This window comes from Strigops habroptila, chromosome 4, assembly GCF_004027225.2.
Source record: "Strigops habroptila isolate Jane chromosome 4, bStrHab1.2.pri, whole genome shotgun sequence".
Lineage (NCBI taxonomy): Eukaryota > Metazoa > Chordata > Aves > Psittaciformes > Psittacidae > Strigops > Strigops habroptila.
In genome coordinates, this window is record NC_046358.1 from 34,706,064 (window position 1) to 34,726,447 (window position 20,384).

Here is a 20,384-nt window from a genome sequence, read left to right on the forward strand (position 1 = left end):
TGTTTCCATTGCAGTCTCTCTGGAGATCTCAAGACAGCCCCTTACCAAATGGACAGAGGCAGATTCCTTTCCCCTTCTTTAATCTGAGAAGCTCTGACCTTTAAAGTACACATCTCTTCCCACAGGAACAGGATGCCTGAAGAGGAAAGAGACAGTAACACATGAAATACCTAGAAATGATTAAATTGGATTGACGAGGAAGTCAGGAAAGATAACAACCGTGGGATTACACTGTCAATTCCAAAAAACTGCAGTGACTGTCATAGCAGCACATCCAACAGATAGAGAGTGGCTGCGGTGCCAGTAAGTCATCATCAATGGCAAAGCACAATTCTACTTTCAAAAGTGCCTATGTTGGGGGAAAAAAAAAAAAAAAAAGAATAAACCCCCAAAAGTGTTCCCTTGTTACTCAGTAGGTCTATTCCCTCCTGGATATCAGTCAGAGTTGCTGACTTCAGTGGAAAAAAAAAAAAAATGTATATATAAAAATTATTCCAGCTTTTTCATCCAGTTAACACCACACAGCTGCACACCAAAACCGACTGCCACTGTCCATTAGGATCCCAGCAATGTCACCACTATGGAAGACTGAGCTGGCGTCTCCTCTGATTCATACACAATCAATAGACTTGTTAAACTGCAATTAGAAAGTCAGATCCTTCCTTGCAGCCACTCCTGTGCTTTCTCATTGAAAATAATAGGTTTGTGCAAGTGCCAATGGAGGCAGAATTTGGAAAAAACGGGCACCTCTGGGTGCCAGTGAAGGTAGCATTTGGCCTACTGAATCTTTACGGCTGCTAGAAACACAGGCAACAGAGAGCAACTACATTGGCTTTGAGAGTGCCACTTTAAAATAGCATGAAATAGCCGTTCAATAAAGTAAAACATATGAATATTTGACATGGCACCAAACTGAGATGAACAAAAGGAGAGCCCAGGTGAGGCCGCATGTTGGTTATTCGTTATCTAGAGTAGATTACTTTGGCTCCCACGATAAGCAGAAGAAATTACCCTCAGCAGTACCAGAGGCAATTGCCTTTATTGCAGCTGGTATCACAATGAACAATATTGCACATCTCCCCTGCACTTGGCTGTGGTTCACCAAGGTTGTGAAGGGAATAAAACTGAGGTCATCTTTATATACAATTACATATTCAATGTTTTGCCTTTTCCATTGCCAGTTGTTGAGTTTTCCCTCTCATCTAAGAGATGAATGAGCATCCACGAGGCAGGGATGCTGCATTTGTAAATGTCAAACATATTACAAGAACCTAGAGTAAAATAGTCAGTAAAGCTGTTGGATGTCTTGTCTCATTCTAATTTTAAGAAAACAGAGTGTCCCTCCACCTGCAGACTCACTGTCAGCCATTGTTTTATTTACAAGGAATTGGGTGCAGCAGGAAACATTACCAGTGTATGGGGAGCTGGGCACACAGCCAAGAAGGAAAGGAGCAGAAAGCTTCTACCTCCAAGTTGCCTATCCCACCCACAATCAAAGTGGCTGGTCAATATTTAAGAGTGGTTCAGCCTACGAGATTATAAACTACACTTCTGCACAGTTGCCTGTGAAGGAATATCCCTACCCTTATTCCCCATCCTTTCAGACAAGCAACTGCAAATAGCAGGAAATGGGCTCTACCAAGAGGAAATCTACAGATTATTTTTTCTTGATTTAAAAGATGCTGATTACCACAGATCACGTGAGCAAGTACCCCAAGGGGCAGGGTAAAGGAAGGCTGGTCCATCACTACCTATTTATAACTTCCCTGTGAAGAAAACTGCAAATCAGGCAGCACTTTCCACAACTTAAAAAAGAAAGCACCATCTACGAATCCAGAAGCTTCAGTCTGAATCTCACATAAGCAAAAGTCAAGGTTGCTTTGTCAAAAGGGGTAGAATCTGGTATAAAAGGCTAATACTGGACAAGAACAAACAATGACACTGCATTAGAGATAACAGGCAAGAGGCAATCTCCCTCAATAGGCTAGTCAAAGATAGCTAATTTCTATCCTTGGCTAGAAGGTAAATAGTAAACTCAAGGCAAAATCCTAACACAAAGGCAATTGGTGCAAAACCTGACAGAAAAATAATACTGACAAAGATCCTCCAAAGAATCACACGTGGCAAAATACGTTCACTGTGGATAGTCCCAAAGTCAAAATTTGCATGCCAAAAACGACCATAGAGAATTAGCACTACACAAGACGGATGCAAAGAAAAACAATGAAATCAGATGCTAGTAATCCAAAAGTAATGCTATCTATGACTTCTAGCCTTAACTATTTAATATTAAAGCATTTACATACTCCAGAGATACAGAGATCCCATGAAGAAGGATGAAGTCACAGTGAAACTGGGAGTTGATATCAGCAGGCAGGGGAAGATGGAAAATGGGACAAACATGGTCTTGATTTGATCTCTAGAAAAGAATGGAGCTTCACTGTTCTTTCATTAAGGAGATCAAGACAGGCTGTGCGTTGATTACCACTGAAGATTTGTTCCTTTCCTGGGCAGGGACAGAGTGTTGCATGTACAAGCACTTGGCTGGAGATAGATGGGACTCCAGTCCCAAACAGAGGGATCCTTTGCCGAGTCATTCCTGCCTGATGACTTGAATGAGACATCAAAGAAGGCAACACTAAGAACATGAACTGGCCTTCTCCAGGAGCTTCTTTAAATCTACATTACGCCTATTCTGAAGCCTAAAATGGGCTCCTTTTTAATCGTGTGCTCCTCAACACCGGAGATTCACTCACAGTAGCCACTCATCACTCATGGATTCATAGTAGCCAGTCAACTATTGAGCTAGATATCTGTTTCTTTGAAAGCACAATTACCAAGTCTCCATGAATTGCTGTGCTGACTGCACGTAAACTGGGTGAGCTTCTAAACACAACCATTAGCAATCCAGATATTTCAAATTCCTCCTTCCCTATGACAGAATGCTTCAGGGAGGCAGGGTGCCTCAATCACCTCCACTGTCGGAAAGCAGCCATCTATGGTCCATACCACAGCTGTCCCCAGAGAGCACCCCACAAGAATGATTTGGGGCAGGTAGTTTGCACCTTCAAGGGAACACAGGCAGATAGAACACCACTGGCCACTTGGAACTCAGCCAGTACGTCAGATCTGACCTCCTGAATACAGGGAACGCTTAGTGGCATTAAAACAGTTCAGATAATGAGTTTGTGTCTTGTTCTAAAATCCATCAAAGCCACAAGTCCAGCACTCCTCACTTCCAAGCCTTCATGATGCTGCTCGACCATGACCCAGACAGAAGACATTGGTCCAATACCAACAACGAACACAGCCCCTCCATATGGCAATGCCCAGACTCAACCTCATTTTGGCACATGATATTGGGAAACCAAAAGCTCAATAAAAGCAAGCTTGGAAACTCACTCTATACTCTAGTCCTAGTCTTGCAAATCCCCCATCTCCAACAATTATGTGTTGGCTTACAGAGAAGCATGTGTTTCTAGCAGTTATACAGGAGCTGTTGGATTGTACTATTCAGTTGCCTGAAAGAAGAAAAAGAAATCTCCTCTGTTGGCCTATTAACCTGTCATAACAAGATTCTTCATAATTAATTTGTCCCTAACAGTTGCTTTGCAATGGTAGGGAGAGAATATTTCAGGAATGGCAATTACATCTGGTGTCAAAATGATGAGGAAAACAAATGTTGAACCATCAACAAAATGCAGTGCCTTCTCCACTCCCACCCGATGGTGGGTGACAGCACTGCAATCGGAATTACAGTGCGGTTAATTACTAAGCATGTGGCAATTGAGAATTCATTTCCCCTCTTGACATGAAATTTGATGAACAATGCAGGTAGAAGGAGGGGCATCTGCCACTGGGATGGGAGTTGTGTGGGGAAGTGGTCTTACCTATATGTTGCTTCTTTAGTTTAATTACACATATGTGCAACAATTGTAAGCAGTGGACACTAAAGGAACTTTCCTTCATTAGCTACACATATACCCCACCATTTTGCAAAAGGACAGAGCTTTACTTCTTGGTTGTTGCTTCACTTGAATTTAGTATCCTTCAAATAAAAATGACATGCCTGCATTACTTCAATACTAACGTGAAATATAATGAGTTTCTAGGCTGTTTCTAAATGGAAAAGTTCCTTGGGCTGAGAGCTCATTGGTTTTCAGAACCTGACACCTGACTTTCTGGAGTGAGATTTCCAGGATTTTAAGCTAAGATATGCAAGGTGTGGAGCTTGTCTCTCCAGGCGATGACAAAGTTGTGCCAGAGCTGGGAATCCTACTCCAGAAAAGGACTGGGAAGGGGAAATCTGCTGGCTCAACTGCCATTGACGCAGATGTGCAAAGCCGGAGCCTGGGAGAGCTCTCCTGCCTGGGGTTGGCAATGAATCCACCCAGCGCCTGATTCAGGCCTGGTGTGTGAGTGAACAGAGAGATCAGCTGCGCAGGGCTCGTGTGGGAAGCTATGGGGATATACCAGCAGAGGTGAAAGCATGAAGCTGCTTCTGCCTGCATCTTGCTCAGTCCTCAACCTCATTACCAAACACTTGCTACCCTAAAACCAAAACATAGGTTTAAAAGAATCAATCACCCTCATTCCTAGTACAGACTCAGTCCCTAGACTCACCTTTGGGGCCAATAAGTCAAGGAAAGTTGCAGTGGATCTAACCCAGCCAGTCAGGGAAGCAGGAGCTGGTATGCTTCATACGCACCAGGTTGCAAACCCCTCTTGTCTTCAAGCACACAGTCCAGTACAAGCACCAGCTCGGAGCGAGGAAAGCATGGTTCCAGCTAACAACCTTGCTGTTGTTCATTCCCCATCACTCAGGAGCCATCATTTCATTTTAACAATGTTCCTCAGTCAAGGATTACCACTCTGTATACTGGCAACAAATAACTCCCAATTCAGACTGCCACAGCAAAACCTCAGCTAACTGCAAGAAATAGAAGCAGGGAAGCTGTTCTGGAGAGGATGAGAAGAGCAGAACAGGCAATGCCAGGGCACTGCAGAGATGAAATAGCTCCTACTGGGCTCTGGAAATGCCCAGCTGCGCTGCCTGACTGTGAATGCTAAGGAAAGGGCCCGAGGGAGGAAAGTGTATCTTCCCTACTTCTCTTCACACAACAGTCCTAGGATAAGCATATGGGAGTGCAAAGCCTGATGCCCTTCATCAATCCTGTAAAAAACTTGCGTTAAGACCAACCCTACACTAACAAAGCAGCTGCACAGTTACAGAGTTCACAGGCGCTCAAAAAAAGTACATTTTCAGACAGAGACTGCAGGCCCGGTAAAGACATTCTAGGAGTTGGTTTGGTTTTTTTAAAAGCAATTCTGCTAGTGACCTTTGCAGTGAGTTTACTTCTAAATTCAGCAACACTGGCAAGATCATAAATGGATCTAAACTTAGCAGGAGACATTTCATAAAGCACTGTGCATGTGTGTACATGTGCAAGCTCACATGCAGATATTGATTGTTAAAGCGGAACTAAAGATGACCTTTGTCACTATGTTTATCTGCTCCCTGTGGGCCCCTTCCAAGTCACATCAGCTCAGTACGCTGACAAAAACAAGTTGTTACTGGTGTCAGACTTGCCAAGATGATGCTGCTGCAGAGGAAGGAGCAGCAAGCTGCTCTGAATGGTGCATCATCAGCAGAATTTGCAGCCAATGAGACAGGATACTCAAGACAAAAGAGACATGGGAAAGAAGAAAAAAAAAAGGGAACAAAAAAGAAACCCTCAACCAGTTGTATGGGACCAAAAGCAGGCTCAATTAGGCCAGCAGTGAATGTGATTACCATCTTGGATTCACTCCTCCAAAGCCATCATTGAACCTTTGACTCTGTTTCAGAAGTGGCCACGTTTCAACAGAAGCACTCATATCTGAACACACAGGCACATGTCTACAGGCTTGTCCAGATGTAAAAAACACGCAGACACGTGCTCACATCAGCAGATTTCTAGGCAGGGCACCTGGACACCTTAGTAAATAAAGTGAGAGGTAGCTTCCAAACCTGGCATTGAACTTTACATTTTGTTTTGTTCCTCAACTAAAACAGCAACTGCTCCAACTCAAGAAAAACAGTTTCTTTTTTGTCTTGTCCCCAGAGCTTCCTCAGCCCCGCAGAGTCCTGCCTGGTCCTGGGGCACAGTTCCTTTCAGAGACACCTTTTCTCAAGTGTGCAAACAGGGTGGCCCCACATAGGTAAAAGTGTGTGCCTGGAACCCACTAAGATGCCTTCAACATTGCCAAGAAGTCCAGAGAAGTGTTTGCAAGACACCACCCACCGCAGCGGTTCTCTCAACACTGACTTAACAGACCAAATGAAGACACCCGCTTGACAGGTAAGGTAATAGTGCGCTACCTTCCAGCACATTCTTTTATCAGATTCACTTTGGGGAGAATGTGATAAGGTCACTGGCTTAGCAGAGCAAATCTGCAGTATTCAGTCCTGGTCTCAAACTCCAACCTGACCTGATACGTGAAATAGCCTCTGCATGCTATGCTAGTCTTATCACTCCTGTTTTCACATCTCCATACTCTCTAATTTGGGGGCCTTTAAGCTGATGTTTGATTGCAAGCTTACTACAGTAACCTTAGAAAGGGGAATAGAATCCACAATATGGGTCTTGTTAAGAACTCAAAGGACAAACAAAACAACATTTGAGATGCCCAGTTTGCCACTGCAAGTTCTGAGTGTCTCTATTCCCAAACAAATCTTTTAGGTATGTATTTTTTTCTAGTCTCAGATAAGATTATTCCAATTCTCAAGCCAGCTGTTTTCCTATTCTTAAAATACGTAAAGCACCAGCTACCTGTCAGCTCTACTGAGTTTACAGACGGCCTCCAACAACCAAGTCATATAAACTGGTCAGTAGTTCAAGGCTTCAGTCCTTCATGAAGAAAACATCCCCAATTAGGGTCGGATCCAAAGTGAATGGGACCAGTCTTAAGTCACTTACAGTGGCATCCTAAGAAATTCCCACTTTTTGTTTCCTTCCCTCTTTACACAGACCTTCAACCCTCTGAGAAATCCTATGCTCAAATCTATTTGCACCACTCACATCTAGGGTGAAAATCTCAACCATGAGCTCTTCAGAGAAGATACCATCTCTTGCCATATCTCTGGACTTTGCAATGCTACTGTTCATTTCACATTGGGACTCAAGGTATAGCCCAAACACCAAATAAAACAAGATTACTTCTTCACTTTCCATTTGTTTTTTTTTTTTTTTTATAGTGCTCCTCATGGCGCAGGCTCCTTGCCGCCTACATCCTTCAAGGGCTTCCTAATGGTTTCCTCACTGTACTGGTTGAGATGATCAGATATTCCTCTGGCTATTATGTACCTCCTCAGCAGCTAGGAGGACAAAGTAATGAGGTCTTCAGGGATTCAAATAAAAAGGGATAGCCCCACCTGGAGGAGAGAAGGCTAAATGTTCCCGAGGCACATAGATTCACTCCTGCTGGGGAGGCACAAGAAAGATGCAGGACCATTTAGGCAAGTGGTGTGCCTGACGCCTCGCACTCATGCTCCTGGAGTGAAGCACTTCAGGGATGAGGGTACACAGCCAGGAAAAAAAAAAATGCAATAAATGAGACATTGCCTCTTTCCCCTCACTCACCTCCTTCCTCCAAAAATATCACAATGAGATGGCCCATTTCTCTGAATAAACCACTGCGTATGACTGAAGAACATCTTGTTTCATAGGCACACATCCCAAAAAAAATGGACCTTCCTAATGCTATAAAATTAAAACCTAGAGATGCTGTGGCCAGAATGTTCAGCTGATACCACTCTAGAAAGCAGAAGGAGGAAAAGGAAGTGTCTTATAATTATAAGATTTATTTTACAGCTTGTTATGTGTTTTCAGTGCAAAGCTTTCATACTTTATGTGTTGGCAGGAAGTTTGCTAGACAGCAGTGCCCAAATGTAGAGTCATCAAGCCACCAGCTGGCCCTGCTAGGAGCTTTTTTAGACTACATTAGTGTCAACCATGCCTTTTAGATGAAGAGATATCCTGGGGAGCACATAATAGGGCAACCAAATGTGATCAGCTCGGGGACTATGGATGGGCTGTGAAGGTCTGCACCTCTCTTTTACTGGTTCCCATTTAGCTTGGTGACAGAAAGTCACTGCCATCTAACGGCTATTCTGTGTCTCATTGGGAAGTTCATTTGTTTCTTTTCACCCCATGTTACCACAGGCTGAAGCACAAAGACAGCCACCTGGGGGTGTAGAACAGCCCACAGTCTCCATCACAGTTGCCTTTTTGAAGGAATGCCACAGAGGGCTCCTGGGGATTTCTCTCTGCAGATGCAGTCCACCTCCATAATGAAGAAACTATTTTAGGACATCACTTCCTATTATTTATGGCACACAGTGCTATGGAACCACAAGGAAAGTCAAAACACACAGGCTATTCCTTTGGTCTGAACTACCCAGAAACCATAGTTTATTTTTGAAAAGCATATGCACACATACACCCACCCCTTATCATTCCAGGATCCCTCAGTCAGGCAGCTCCACTGAGAGACACAGCTCATTTGGAAACACCCACCCAACCAGGAGAAGCAAACACAACATCAGGAATACCCTCCAAGGAGCAAGGAATCATATTCTGTATAATGATGGTACAAGGCTACACTTTCCAAATATTTGCCCAGATATTGACAGCCCAATAACCAGGAGTTTGAATGAGGAGAACATCTTCATTTGGTTCTCAAAAGGAGGAAAGTTAATTAACCTCCCCAAATGTCTTTTCCCTGACAAAGCAATTCTGTAGCCAAAAAAGTTAATTCAAGAATGGATTCCCACTGTCTCCATTAAAAAAAAAAATACCTGTACCCACGTTCACAGCAGTAACCTTTTGTCTTACAGGGCAAAATGACAAAAAAATGCCCTGCTCAAGATTTTCAACCGTGGCCACTTGTGCTAAAATCTGCAAGATGACTGACCTACTGCAATCCTCTTACTACACTAAAGACAATGGCTCTGAATCCCATTGATGCCAGCCCTTCAATAAACTGCATGTTATGAGATACCTCCTGACTGACTGCAGGATCAAAAGAAATTGATGCCAGCAATATAGGAAGTGTCAACCAAGGTGGTACAACAAAAGGAACACTGGAAACGTCACAGGGTAGGCTGACTTGAGGCTGAGGAGACAAACACTCAAGGCGGCACAAGTATGTCAGAGGAATGCAGTCCTCTACAGAATGAAATGGTTTGCTGAGAAAGCAATAGGAAAAGAAATGGCACTGAGCACGCTGCCCTCCTTCATCCTCTGAATCAGTACTAAAAGGGGCAGAAATGGGAAGAAATGCCCAAGTTTACATGTATAAAGATCGCCAGAATAATTTAATGAAGCAGAAGTGAAGAAAGTTACTATCTCTCCTAATGCTCCTGACACTAGACCTACAGACATCTGATGTCTTGGGGCTAACCATGGCTAAAAAAATAGAGTAATATTGAAAATAGAGTAATATTGAAGATAATCCCTTAGAGCTAAGCAGGAACCTGGCTAAAAGCCCATGGAGAACCCATTTCCTTCTTAATCTGCTTTGCATGTAATTGTTTCCTATGACTATGTCCCTGTTTGGCCCTGACAGGCTCAGGGACTGGTGCTACCACCAAGGCTTCCCATCTCTCCTCTGAGGCCACGGGTAATTTAGTCTCCAGTTTAACGGCTAATTCATGGAGAGCAAGTTAAGCATTATTTGCACTGGAGTAGCACCTACCAGTATGCTGAGTACCAGGAGGAGATGCACAGAAGTGTTTTTCCACTCCCAGCTGCAAGCCTGACCCAGACACCTACGCAGCTGCTCAGGGGACCAGAGGCACAGCAGCTGCATCCAGACCTGCTGGCACTACCCACAGTCCCAGGGGCACCAAATCCATGCTTCACAGAATCTCTCTTCCAGGCACAGCACCAAAAGTGAAGCTGGATATCAGTAACCAATTCATACACGCTCTTAAAACTCCAAACTCTCAGCATATGAAGAGAAGCTTAAGCTGGCCTCACTGGAAGGACAGAAAGCAAAGAGAGTATAGTGAATGGCTGAGAGCACCAGAGATCTACCAGGACAGAGGTTAGTAGAAGCAACATCTGGATAAGTATCCTTCACATACAACGCTTACTTGGGAGGGGCATTCCCATCCTCTTGGCCCCATCCAGTGACTATTTTTTAGTACCAACTCCAATAGGACAACTTCTTACAAGTCATTCTGGACTAGTCTGAGACCAACAAAATCAGCTCCCACATGTTAAAAGAGCTGCAAGATGATAAAGACTTGATTGCTATTCACTTAGAGCTGCACTGAGATAAAGGGTTTGGCATGCAATTGCCAAAAGTCCAAAAAATTTTCCCATGCCAAACTGATGCTTTGCTAGCACAAGCTCTGCAGGGATGTTGCTGAGGAACGCACAAGTGCTGTCACTATCAGGCTCAGTGGCAGCCCTTCATTAACATCTGCCAACAGCAGGACAGGCCTCCACTGGCCAAGTTTTACTAACTCATGCTATGCCTGCACCTTCTTCCTCCTATCTCCCAGCTTATTCCCCTTCCTGCAGCCAAAGGCTAGTGCTGGCCATGCCACAGAGTCCTCGTGTCATGCTGAGCTTGCCACTGGCTCTGTCACGCGCAGAGGCTGACTCAGCTAGTCTTGGCTGCCAAGCAGGGAGAGCACAGCTCTGTGCAGAGCCAGCAAACAGGGCCCCTTTTGGCTGCCTAGGGCATGAATTGACAAACCATCAAAACCTGCATGACAGAGGTTAATGAAGCCATAGAGAGACATGGCAAAAGGTCAGGAATTTGCAAGGCCTGCTGCAAACTGCTGCCAAATGACAAACTCTCCACAGCACTTATAACTCCATAACCTGGGTTTCACTCAAGAAAGCTACAAGCAGTCCTTCTGCAAACCAGGTTTCAAAGGCATATGGCAGAAAGATGGGCAGATGGAAAATGAAGCTCCAGACTCCAACACATCTATCTCTAGTTTATGCCAGGGCATCAGTGCTCTCACCTGGCATAGGCAGCTACAGCAGAACAATTTAGCATCTATAGACAGGAGAGGATGAGAACAAGCCCCAGAAAACTGTGGCAGGGGATTTGGAACTAGATGATCTTTAAGGTCCCTTCCAACCCAAACCATTCTATGATTCTACGATTCTGTGAAACCACTCTGCAAACTACCCCAAATACTCTTAAAACCATACTGATAATGTGGATTTTCTGCCAGAGGAATACTAAAGCATGCTAGAGTCCAATGTCACCAATTTCTACGTGGCCCATCACAGTTTCCAGCTTTGGAGTCCCTCCAGTCTGAGTGTCCCTGCAGAGCACCACCCCATGCATTTCAATCACACCAGTGGCCTAAATCCTACAAGCTCAAGAAAAATGAGGTTAAAGACCTTACTTCAAACATACTATGCAGACTGACCTCATTTGGCACAAGCCATATTTCCTACTCCAAAGAGGTCTTGAGCCAGAATAGCAGAGAGACCCTGACTACATACACCACATGCACTCAACTAAAGCCCAGTGTCACTCATAGCTCAAGGTATTGTAAGGAATGAAAAGTGCACCACGAGACTGAGAGGAGTGATAGGGGTGCTCATCTTCCTTCTTATTAGAAATGCTTTTTCCATTAATGTGAATTACTGATATCAAAACACAACAATGTGTTTTGCAGAGATGTACATTTCTTTGCCCAATTCTTATTGCTTTAGCCTTATTCATCCGTATTATTTCCCTTCCAACACACTCCTTTCAGTTAAATCCCTCAACCTTCATGTTATGGCCATTACCAACCAATAAGCGCAGGACAAGAAACCACTGCCAGGCCCCTCTCAACAGCTGACCTCTACACAACCAGTCTGGGCAGTAGAGAATCGGTGACAGAGCCCAAATGCATCTTACCCCATACACCGAGCACTTGAATCTCTAATGGACATAAGTGAGCACTGGTTGCATGTGGCTACACTTGAGAAGGGACCTTCTCCAACAGGCAACACAGGTCCTGCAAGAATCTTATCTAATATGCAGCACATATTATCTAATTTGCTGTCAACAATTTGGTAGAAGGCATATTGAATTACTAACCTGACAACCTGATGGTTTGCTTTACAGAAATGGCTTTGGCAACACACCTGTGCTTTGCAGTTTCCAAGGAACACAATCCAATGCTATCACATACCTGTGATTTGAGGAAGTCATACTCCTCTGATCCATACGGGACGCTCCGAAGAGAGGTGAGGTAGTCATAGGTGATAAGTGCCGTCTGCAAATGAAACCAGAAATGTTGAGCAAGCTCTGCAGTTATCAGAACAACAAAACTTCTGTTAAGGAGAATGTATGCAGCTTAGGCTCCCAAGTTTAGGCTCCACAGTGAGGCTTATGGTAACAGACTCATAAGATATTAAAATAAAATACTTCATAGAATCATAGAATCACAGAATGGTTAGTTCCAACCCCACTGACATGGGAAGGGATGTCTCAACCTAGACCATGTCTCCCAAGGCTCTGTCCAACCTGGCCTTGAACACTGCCAGAGATGAAGCATTTACCACTTCTTTGGGCAACCTGTTCCAGTGCCGCACCACCCTTACAGTAAAGAACTTCTTCCTTATGTCTAACCTGAACATTTATAGAAAGCAGTGCAGGGACCTCATTGACATGTAGCTATTAAAAATAAGCAACACTTGGCACTCCTATACAATCTCCTATTTGAGAAGCTCAAAGCATTTTCATAATCTCTGTACAGCACCTTACACAGCAGACTCCCATTCTCAGTCAACCATCTAAGGCTTCCACAGTAAGGTCTGCTGCTAGTAACAGGGGCCATGCAGACCTTGTTTGTGCCCCATGAGTTATCCTACACTTCACCTTCATACTTCCAACCTGTCTAATCACACTGGTGCACACTGAACTTAGTCTGGGTAGATGGCTCAGCAGGGAGCAGAGTGACCGTAGACAAGCTCACCCATTAGCACAGCAGCAGTACTTTTGGGGATATTCAACTGCACGAAGGACTAGAGGGCCAAAGAGTCAGATACCCAATTACAAAGTAACAATATGGGGATCCAGCTAAAGTATGTTAGCTAGACATAGCCACAGACAATGGAATCAGATTCCTAAGTGCCTTAATGATTTCTGAAAATGGATCTGCTATTTCACAATTCTGCCCCATGATTAAAGTTCCTCTCTTTCCACAGTCAGAATGCCAGCAAACAGAACAGAAACATAGGTCATGTTTATTGAGTTTAGTTGGAGGGAGAGAGGGGAATGTACATGTAGATAAGCCTGTCCACTAACCTGACATTTGAACTTTAAGATCCTTGCCAGAAAGTCAGACTTCCTAAAATCTCCCTTCTGAAGGGGTAGCATCCCATTCTGGGACAGGATACTAACCCCACCTTTCATCACAAACATGCCTAGGAAGGGCATAAAGTACAGCTGACGTATAATGAAAGACAGGGAGGTAATGGGATCAAATCTGGTTTGAGACAAAGTCACTGGAACTGACAACAGGGAAACAGTTAAAAGCTCAGAAATGCATACAAGAGGGTAACAGGCTGGGAATCAGTTACAGATAGACACGCTCCTTCCCTGTGCAGGTTAGGTTTCTCACGTTTCCTGTTTTCTGAATTGGAAACTGAGCACAGCAAAATTTTTTTCTGGCTTTTGAGGCTCTCTTGCCCCTGGTCAGCTCAGGAGCTGCACAGCTACACAGACACCCATTCAGAAGAAAAACTTTTCAAAGCATCGTTACAACCTCAAAAAACAACTTTGAAGTGCAGGGAGGTTCAAATCAGCCTTGCATGAAGGCTTGAGTTGGTTCTTATTTTATCTCTGGTCCACGAGGGTAATTATCACCAACTTGAAAAGAAGCAGCTAACAGATTGGCCTGTATTACAGAGGAAGAGGGAATTAATTAAGCAGTTGCTAATTACATCGTAATCTTAAACACTAAATTAGTATTATGATGATCCTGATAGGCAAATCTGACATTGCCAAATTCCTGCTACTGTCTGAGATGTATTCCAGCTACTGCACAGAATGTTCCTTCCACCACACCAGAACAACTGGGATACCCTCTAAGAAATAGGCAAATGCACAACTGCTCTACCAGGTTTCTAGTTTTCCCAGAACACAGAAACTATCTGAAACATGTGGCTGCCCATGCCATTAACTTCGTTCTCATCCAAGACTAGCGCTTGTCATTCAATGTTACAGTGTGAGACTGAACCTCGGAGACATAAAAAGACCTAAAAGATCAACCAGTCCCTCCCCTTACAAATGTCAGATTACTTCTTTATCTGATCTTGTATCTAGTCTAGTGTAAAAAGTCCCAAAGACTTGGGCTTCTGCTTTTTATCAATGAATTCTCAACATCTTACACTCTTCCACCACTCCTAAAACTGTCCTTAGATCTTACCAAGTCACAACGGCACAATGTTCCCTTCGAATAGTTGTCTACCCACACATAAGCAAGAGCCAGTTCCTTAAACTGAGGCTCAAGGCAGCATTTTCTGCTAGTGCACTTCTTCAAGCTTCTCAGGAAAGTTTTTGAAGGACTATTGTAGCAGCATGCTTAAAATGTAAGCAGGCTCAAACCTTTCTAACCAAACTCAGATCAAATCTGACCGGAGTCTTGTAGTTCTAGGTCAGGCTTCTTGACCTCCGTCTGTTCTTTTCCCCAGGTTTTTCTTTTCTTTACCACACCATAACTTATCTTAATTTTTTGTGTCTGCTGCTGCTGAATTTAGCTCGTAAGAATTACAGCTCTTAATTACAGCCTGCTTTTGCCTGGCTATGGTCCAATGATTGAATCAAGCATCCAGGTAAGAAGCCTGGGCAGGGCTAGATTGAAGGACAAACGTTTCAGGTCCATGGAGATGACACCAATATCCGAAGTCACTTGTTTGCTATGGAGTCTCAGCTTTCATTTAGAAAAGGAGAAAGCTTGAGAATTTGCCCAATGAAGTTGTGGATGCCCCATCCCTGGAAGCGTTCAAGACCAGGTTGGACCAGGCTTTGAGAACATGGTCTGGTGGAGGATGTCCCTGCCCATGGCAAGGGGTTGGAACTAGATGATCTTTAAGTCCCTTCCAACCCAAACCATTCTATCATTCTATAAGAAGCTGAGCTTCTTACAAATTAACATGTCTAATTGCTCTATTGGCTTCACCCAGTCCATGGCTAAGAAATGAGAGCAGTTCGGGCTGCCAGTGCTCAGATGAGAGCTACCTGACATTCCAATAAGAAGCAGACCCCAAGCTGGGAAGGCAGAGATCACTGGTGCAGCAGGACTAAAGAATCTCTCAGAAGCAACCTAACCATACAGAGTACTATTTATCAGAAGGAACACAGAATTCAAAATGAGACAGAAAATTCTTGTTTGAAAAGTATACAGTAACTTGGTTTTGGGGGTCACTGCTTGCAGCTATGGATGCAGAACCCTCTAATGCATTTAAGAGCAGGGCCAGTGAAGTGCTTTACAGCCCATGACTTGTGTAACCTGAAGACAGAGAACATGAAAGTCCAACATGTCTAGATTCACCAGGACGTAAAGCAAAGAAAATCTCCTTTCCCCTAGTTCCTATTCATCAGGAAAGTGATCTCTCATGGTCCCTCAAAACACAGACCAACTGCACAGCTTCATCATTGCACACTTCTCACTTATTTTTGTCTTAAATAGAAGACAGCCACAAAAACACCGGCTTCAAGAAAGAGTCAGAAATACTGGACAAGCTGACAGAACTCAAGGGCAGACTGGAGAACCCTAACAGCCTGAATAGCAGATTCCCCTTCAGCTACAATAAGCTGTGTTCCCTCTCCATGACTCAGTTTCTTGTGCAGTAAAAAGGAGATGGCTGCTCCCTGCCACCAGGCAGCATTGCCTTATGGAGAGGGACAGAGCATGAAGCTTAGGATTTATTAGGTAAGAAGGAAAGAATACAGTTTGTATTTTTGCCCTCACCCTTTCAAAATAAATAATTATTTTTCGCAACAGTTCATGGTGCAGCTTGTAGATATAAACAGCACAGCACCTGAGTCAACCCACAGAGCTTGTTTCTTATTGTATCTGCACTCAGCAGCTGACTCCCTGTAAAACTCATTAATAAAGTGCTTAAAAGTCATAGAACATGCAGACTGACAGCTGCTTACCACTGAGGGTCTGTAAATGACAGAGATCATGGCCTGAAGTGACAGATGTATAATGCAAGTGAGGTACAGGGAGACTGATAGCCCCTCCAGAGTCTCTGCTCTCCTTGTTCTTGGCTGCTAATGCATTCATCAGTGAATATCCTCAAGAAGAAGGCAGCAACCTGTTTGGCTGGCAGTCTCCATCTCAGGTTTTCTAGAGCAGTGATCAACACAAGGGTGAAACAGCAGTGTGACAGGTAGATGTAGCATTTATTTTACGAATCTAGAAACCAATCCAATCTCAGAAGCACATCATCACACATCCTAGCTTTACCCTTGCTTTGAAAATGATCCTCAAAACACCTGCTCTCCTCTCCCCAAATCTCTCATGCTAAGGGTCACGGGGCAATGGCTACTGTGCCACATCAATGCAACAACCACAATCCTCAAAACAGAATGTTCCAATGTAAAAAATGGCATATGGAGACAAGATAGTTCGAAGTAGGCCACTGTTAAAGGCAGCAGGACACCATACCTGGGTGACTGACCTTGAAGGGTGGCTGATGAAGATGTGGGGCCAAAGTAAGCCCTTGCTCCGAAGGCCCTGCCCTATACAGGGAAGCAGAGACAGTTCTATGCAGCCCAGTATCTCTGTTTCTTTCTTTCCAAAACATGCAAACAACAGCTCTATTCCTTACATGTTTTCACCTCTTTTCACTGTGTCAATAACTTAAAGAGCTCACTATTGACCTTCTGACTCCCAGAGCCAGCTGCCAAGTGGACATGCAGAGAGGGAATGTAGGAAGTCACAACTTATTGTGAACTCAAATTCTCTTACCCACCTAGGAATCTTCCTGCACATTACTAGGGTGAAACTTACTGTGGCAATGGTTCGGCCCACACGAACAACTCCAAAATCACTGGGATCCAGGAACTTGTTTCCATAAAGATAGATGCCAGAAGCAGCTGCTGTCAATGAGGCAAGTTTCAAGGCCCTTCGTGCCATCACCAACGAACCCTGCGGAGACACAAAATAGCAATCGTAACATCTGAGAAAGACATAGTGATCTGATGCCTATAGCCCCAAGGGACCTGACAAACCAAGTTTTAATTGGTCCTTTGCTAATGATGCATTACTAGCACTGTCCCCAGTCAAGAACTCAAATAATTGTGCAGCAACCAAACATAAGCTGTTCCACTCTGGCTCCATTGCTATTCCCAACTCAACAGTGCCTACAAGCCACAAACCCAAAAGTAACTCACTGCACCTTGCACACCCACAACAAAACATTTGTTCATTCTCCCAAAGTCCTTACAAGGAGAAACAGGTGGACAGAAAGAAGGGAGCAAAACAAGTTCACCAAAAGTCAATAGGCAATAGGCCACCTCTTTAATGCAAACGTTTTGAAGATGTCACAGTGTATGCAGATTGCAAGGGAATAATAGAAGATATAAAAAAGCAGGGTTTAAAAAGAGCTCTTGTAACATCAAGAGCTCCAACAACGTGTTGGAAACTCTGCCAGACTACTTGTGAAAGAGCCTCACTACTGACGAGTGGTGGGGGAAGAGGCAATGCATCCCTGGAGGTTGTGTGTGACTCCAACAGCCAGCGGCAGACAGCTGCACACAATGCAAGCAGATGGGGGACCTGATCAGCAGGACCAAGCAAGACTTGTTCTCTCATCATCACCACCCCACTTAAGTGCCAGGCAGGGACTGCATTAGCAGAAGGGACATTTGCAGGCATCAACAGTCTGATCCTGGTTCTGTCACAGGCCCAGCACAGGCCTGAGGCGAGACACTTCTCCCTTCTCTCACTTACTCCCTGGGAGACAAGGGTGGGAAACAAACACATTTCCCACACTAAGCACTTTGGAGCACTGCATTGATTGCTTACAGTATATAAAGTAGTGTAAACATGTAATTCATTACATATGATACATATGTTATGATGCTTTATGTTACTTCAGAGGATTCAGACCTGAAAAAGAAATTACAAGTTAGGTATATTTTTCTTTCCTTTCCTTTTGGCTGGTATCGGATAGAAAACACGACTGACCTTTATGCTTACACCACGAACTAAGAGGCATGGTTCACCTACTCCACAAGCACCCCTGACACGGTGCAGGGTTTTACCCCATCGAGTCCACTAATCCTTTCACTTTTAGACTTGACTGAGAAACTCTCCTACTTCTCACGGTGAACCTTTAGCAGGGTCAGTCTCGCTCATGCCTTTTGTCTCAAAAGCCTTGTAACGACAAAACACATGCAGTGACACAAGTCAAACCTTTCAAAAACAGTTCACAAGAACACAATCAGCAAAATAGGCTAATATAACACAAGAGACCTCTGTATGTGAGCCTTAAGCTAAATTTTATTATTTCCTTTTATTTTCTTACAAGCCCTAGGTAACTTCGAGGCAAAAAAGCAGAGACGTATCTGCCAGTGCCTATCAGAGCTGCCTAGAGCACCCCAGCGCTTTCTCCCATCGGAAGGGGTAGTTGGCTGATCAGGACTCCTCTGAAGCTACAATCAAACTCAAGAGAAAATACACCTGGCCCCTTGGCTGCAGAAAAATGAACATGCGCTTCCTCCCCCACCCAAAAAAGCTGTCCTTTTCCCCACCCCTCACTAAAATTCTAGAAATGTTAGGGCTTCTTCCTGGCAGCCTGATCTCTTTCTTGTATCCTCTGTCACCCTTAAAAAGCATTTTCCGCAAGCTGTTTTAATTAAATCATTTCTGCTCCTGGTATGCTTTTGTAAAATTTCATTTATTGGAAAGTAAAAGGTGCAAACAGGGACATTTAACAACACAGAAAATATGCCTCTCTTTCATTTTTTTTCCTTTACTTTATTACTTCACATTCTAAAAGAACTTTCCTTCACATACTAAAAGAACATTTACTTGAAAGCAGAATGCAAGTCCATCTGTTCTTGCAACTTATTCCTACCTGAAGCTATAATCTGCAGTTCGTGACATCACATCTATTGCCATACCCGCTGGCTATACGTCATGAACAGAAGATGGGAACTTTGCTAGCAAATAAACAGGCAGAGCAGCAGAGCTCCTCAGCAGCAAAGTTCCTGCTTTCATGTTTAATGTGTTGTACCAATAAAAAGGGAAGAATTTAAATCCCTCCAATACGAGGTACAGAAATGGAACTATCAGAGATAAATTACATTTCAAAGTTTTGCATAAGGTGTCAAAGAGCCTTTTCCATGTAAATGAGCCACTGCGGCACCCCTAAGGGTATCCATCCTAAAGACGCTGTCAGCTGCGAAATACGCCCCAGATGCCACTGCCTCTCGTTAGCCAGACCTGCGCAGATCAGCCACCTCCAGCTCTTCTTTCATCCAGGTGAGCTGGCTCCTGTGACCTCCGTACAGCTGCACATACTCCCCTCTCCTCTCCCCCGCGAGCCATGCTTCCCTAGTCCCACTCGGGGCAGCTGGGAGCACCTCACGGCTCGCAGGACGGGAGGTCACGGGCTTTCTCCCGCAGGTGACCCCCTCGAGGCCCGCCGCCGCCACCTGCCCAGGCCGTGCCCGGGGCACCGCGCCCTCCCGACGGCCGGGGAGCGGCGGGGAGCGCTGACCACCCCCGAGGTCTGCGGGGACCACGCACCCGGCGCCGCCGCAAAGCCCCGCCAAGGCCGATCCGCCCCCTGCGGCCGGCGCCGCAGCAAGCGCGGCTCAAGGTCTACCCATGAAGGACGCGAGGGGCCGGCTCCGGCCGCTTTTGGTTCTCCTTCAGACGTGCCCCGCCGCGCCTCCCGGAGCACGCCCGCGCCCCCCGCCGCTCCCGCCTTCAGAAACAGCCCCGGCCCCGCCGAGCCCTGCGGCGATCAGGCCTCTGTCCGCGGGGCCTGCGACTGCGGTGGGCGACCGCCCCTGGGCCCGGAGCCCCCCGTCCGCCGGCACCAGCCGGGGCACAGAGCGGCCGAACCGAGCCGAGGCTCCCGAGGCCGCAGCAAGGGGTGGGAGGGCAGCGAGGGCCCCTGTCCGCCCTCGCCGGACCCTCCGCAGCCTCCGCCACCGCGCCGACCCCTCCGCCGGCGCCCGGAGCCGGAACTTACCGCCGAGCCGGCACTTCAACTCCCGCGCGCCCAGCCGTCTGTTGCCCCCTCCGCCTCGCACATGGTACACCCTCGCCTGCGCGGCATGCTGGGAAATGTGGTCTCCGGCCGCTGCAGCTGGGACGGCGGGGGCGCGGTGGGACTGCAAGGGGCGTCCCC

General features: G+C 45.3%; 1 protein-coding gene across 6 annotated transcripts in view; it reads right to left on the reverse strand.

The window, feature by feature from the left end:
- The window catches only part of ADCK1 (aarF domain containing kinase 1), a 76,444-nt gene extending 56,126 nt beyond the window's left edge, over positions 1-20,318 (reverse strand). For 2 of the 6 annotated variants that reach the window (XM_030483167.1, XM_030483172.1), the window contains exons 1-3: positions 20,226-20,318; positions 17,030-17,167; positions 12,197-12,280 (exon numbers count right to left, since the gene is read on the reverse strand). In XM_030483167.1, coding sequence (XP_030339027.1) covers positions 12,197-12,280; positions 17,030-17,155 — 210 coding nt within the window. In that variant the 5' untranslated portion in view covers positions 17,156-17,167; positions 20,226-20,318. Of the gene's footprint in view, positions 1-12,196; positions 12,281-16,170; positions 16,364-17,029; positions 17,168-17,417; positions 17,441-18,208; positions 18,518-20,225 lie in introns of those variants that run through there. The other 4 variants (XM_030483169.1, XM_030483168.1, XM_030483171.1 and 1 more) reach the window with 4 other exon arrangements.
- Between the last annotated feature and the right edge of the window lie 66 nt (positions 20,319-20,384).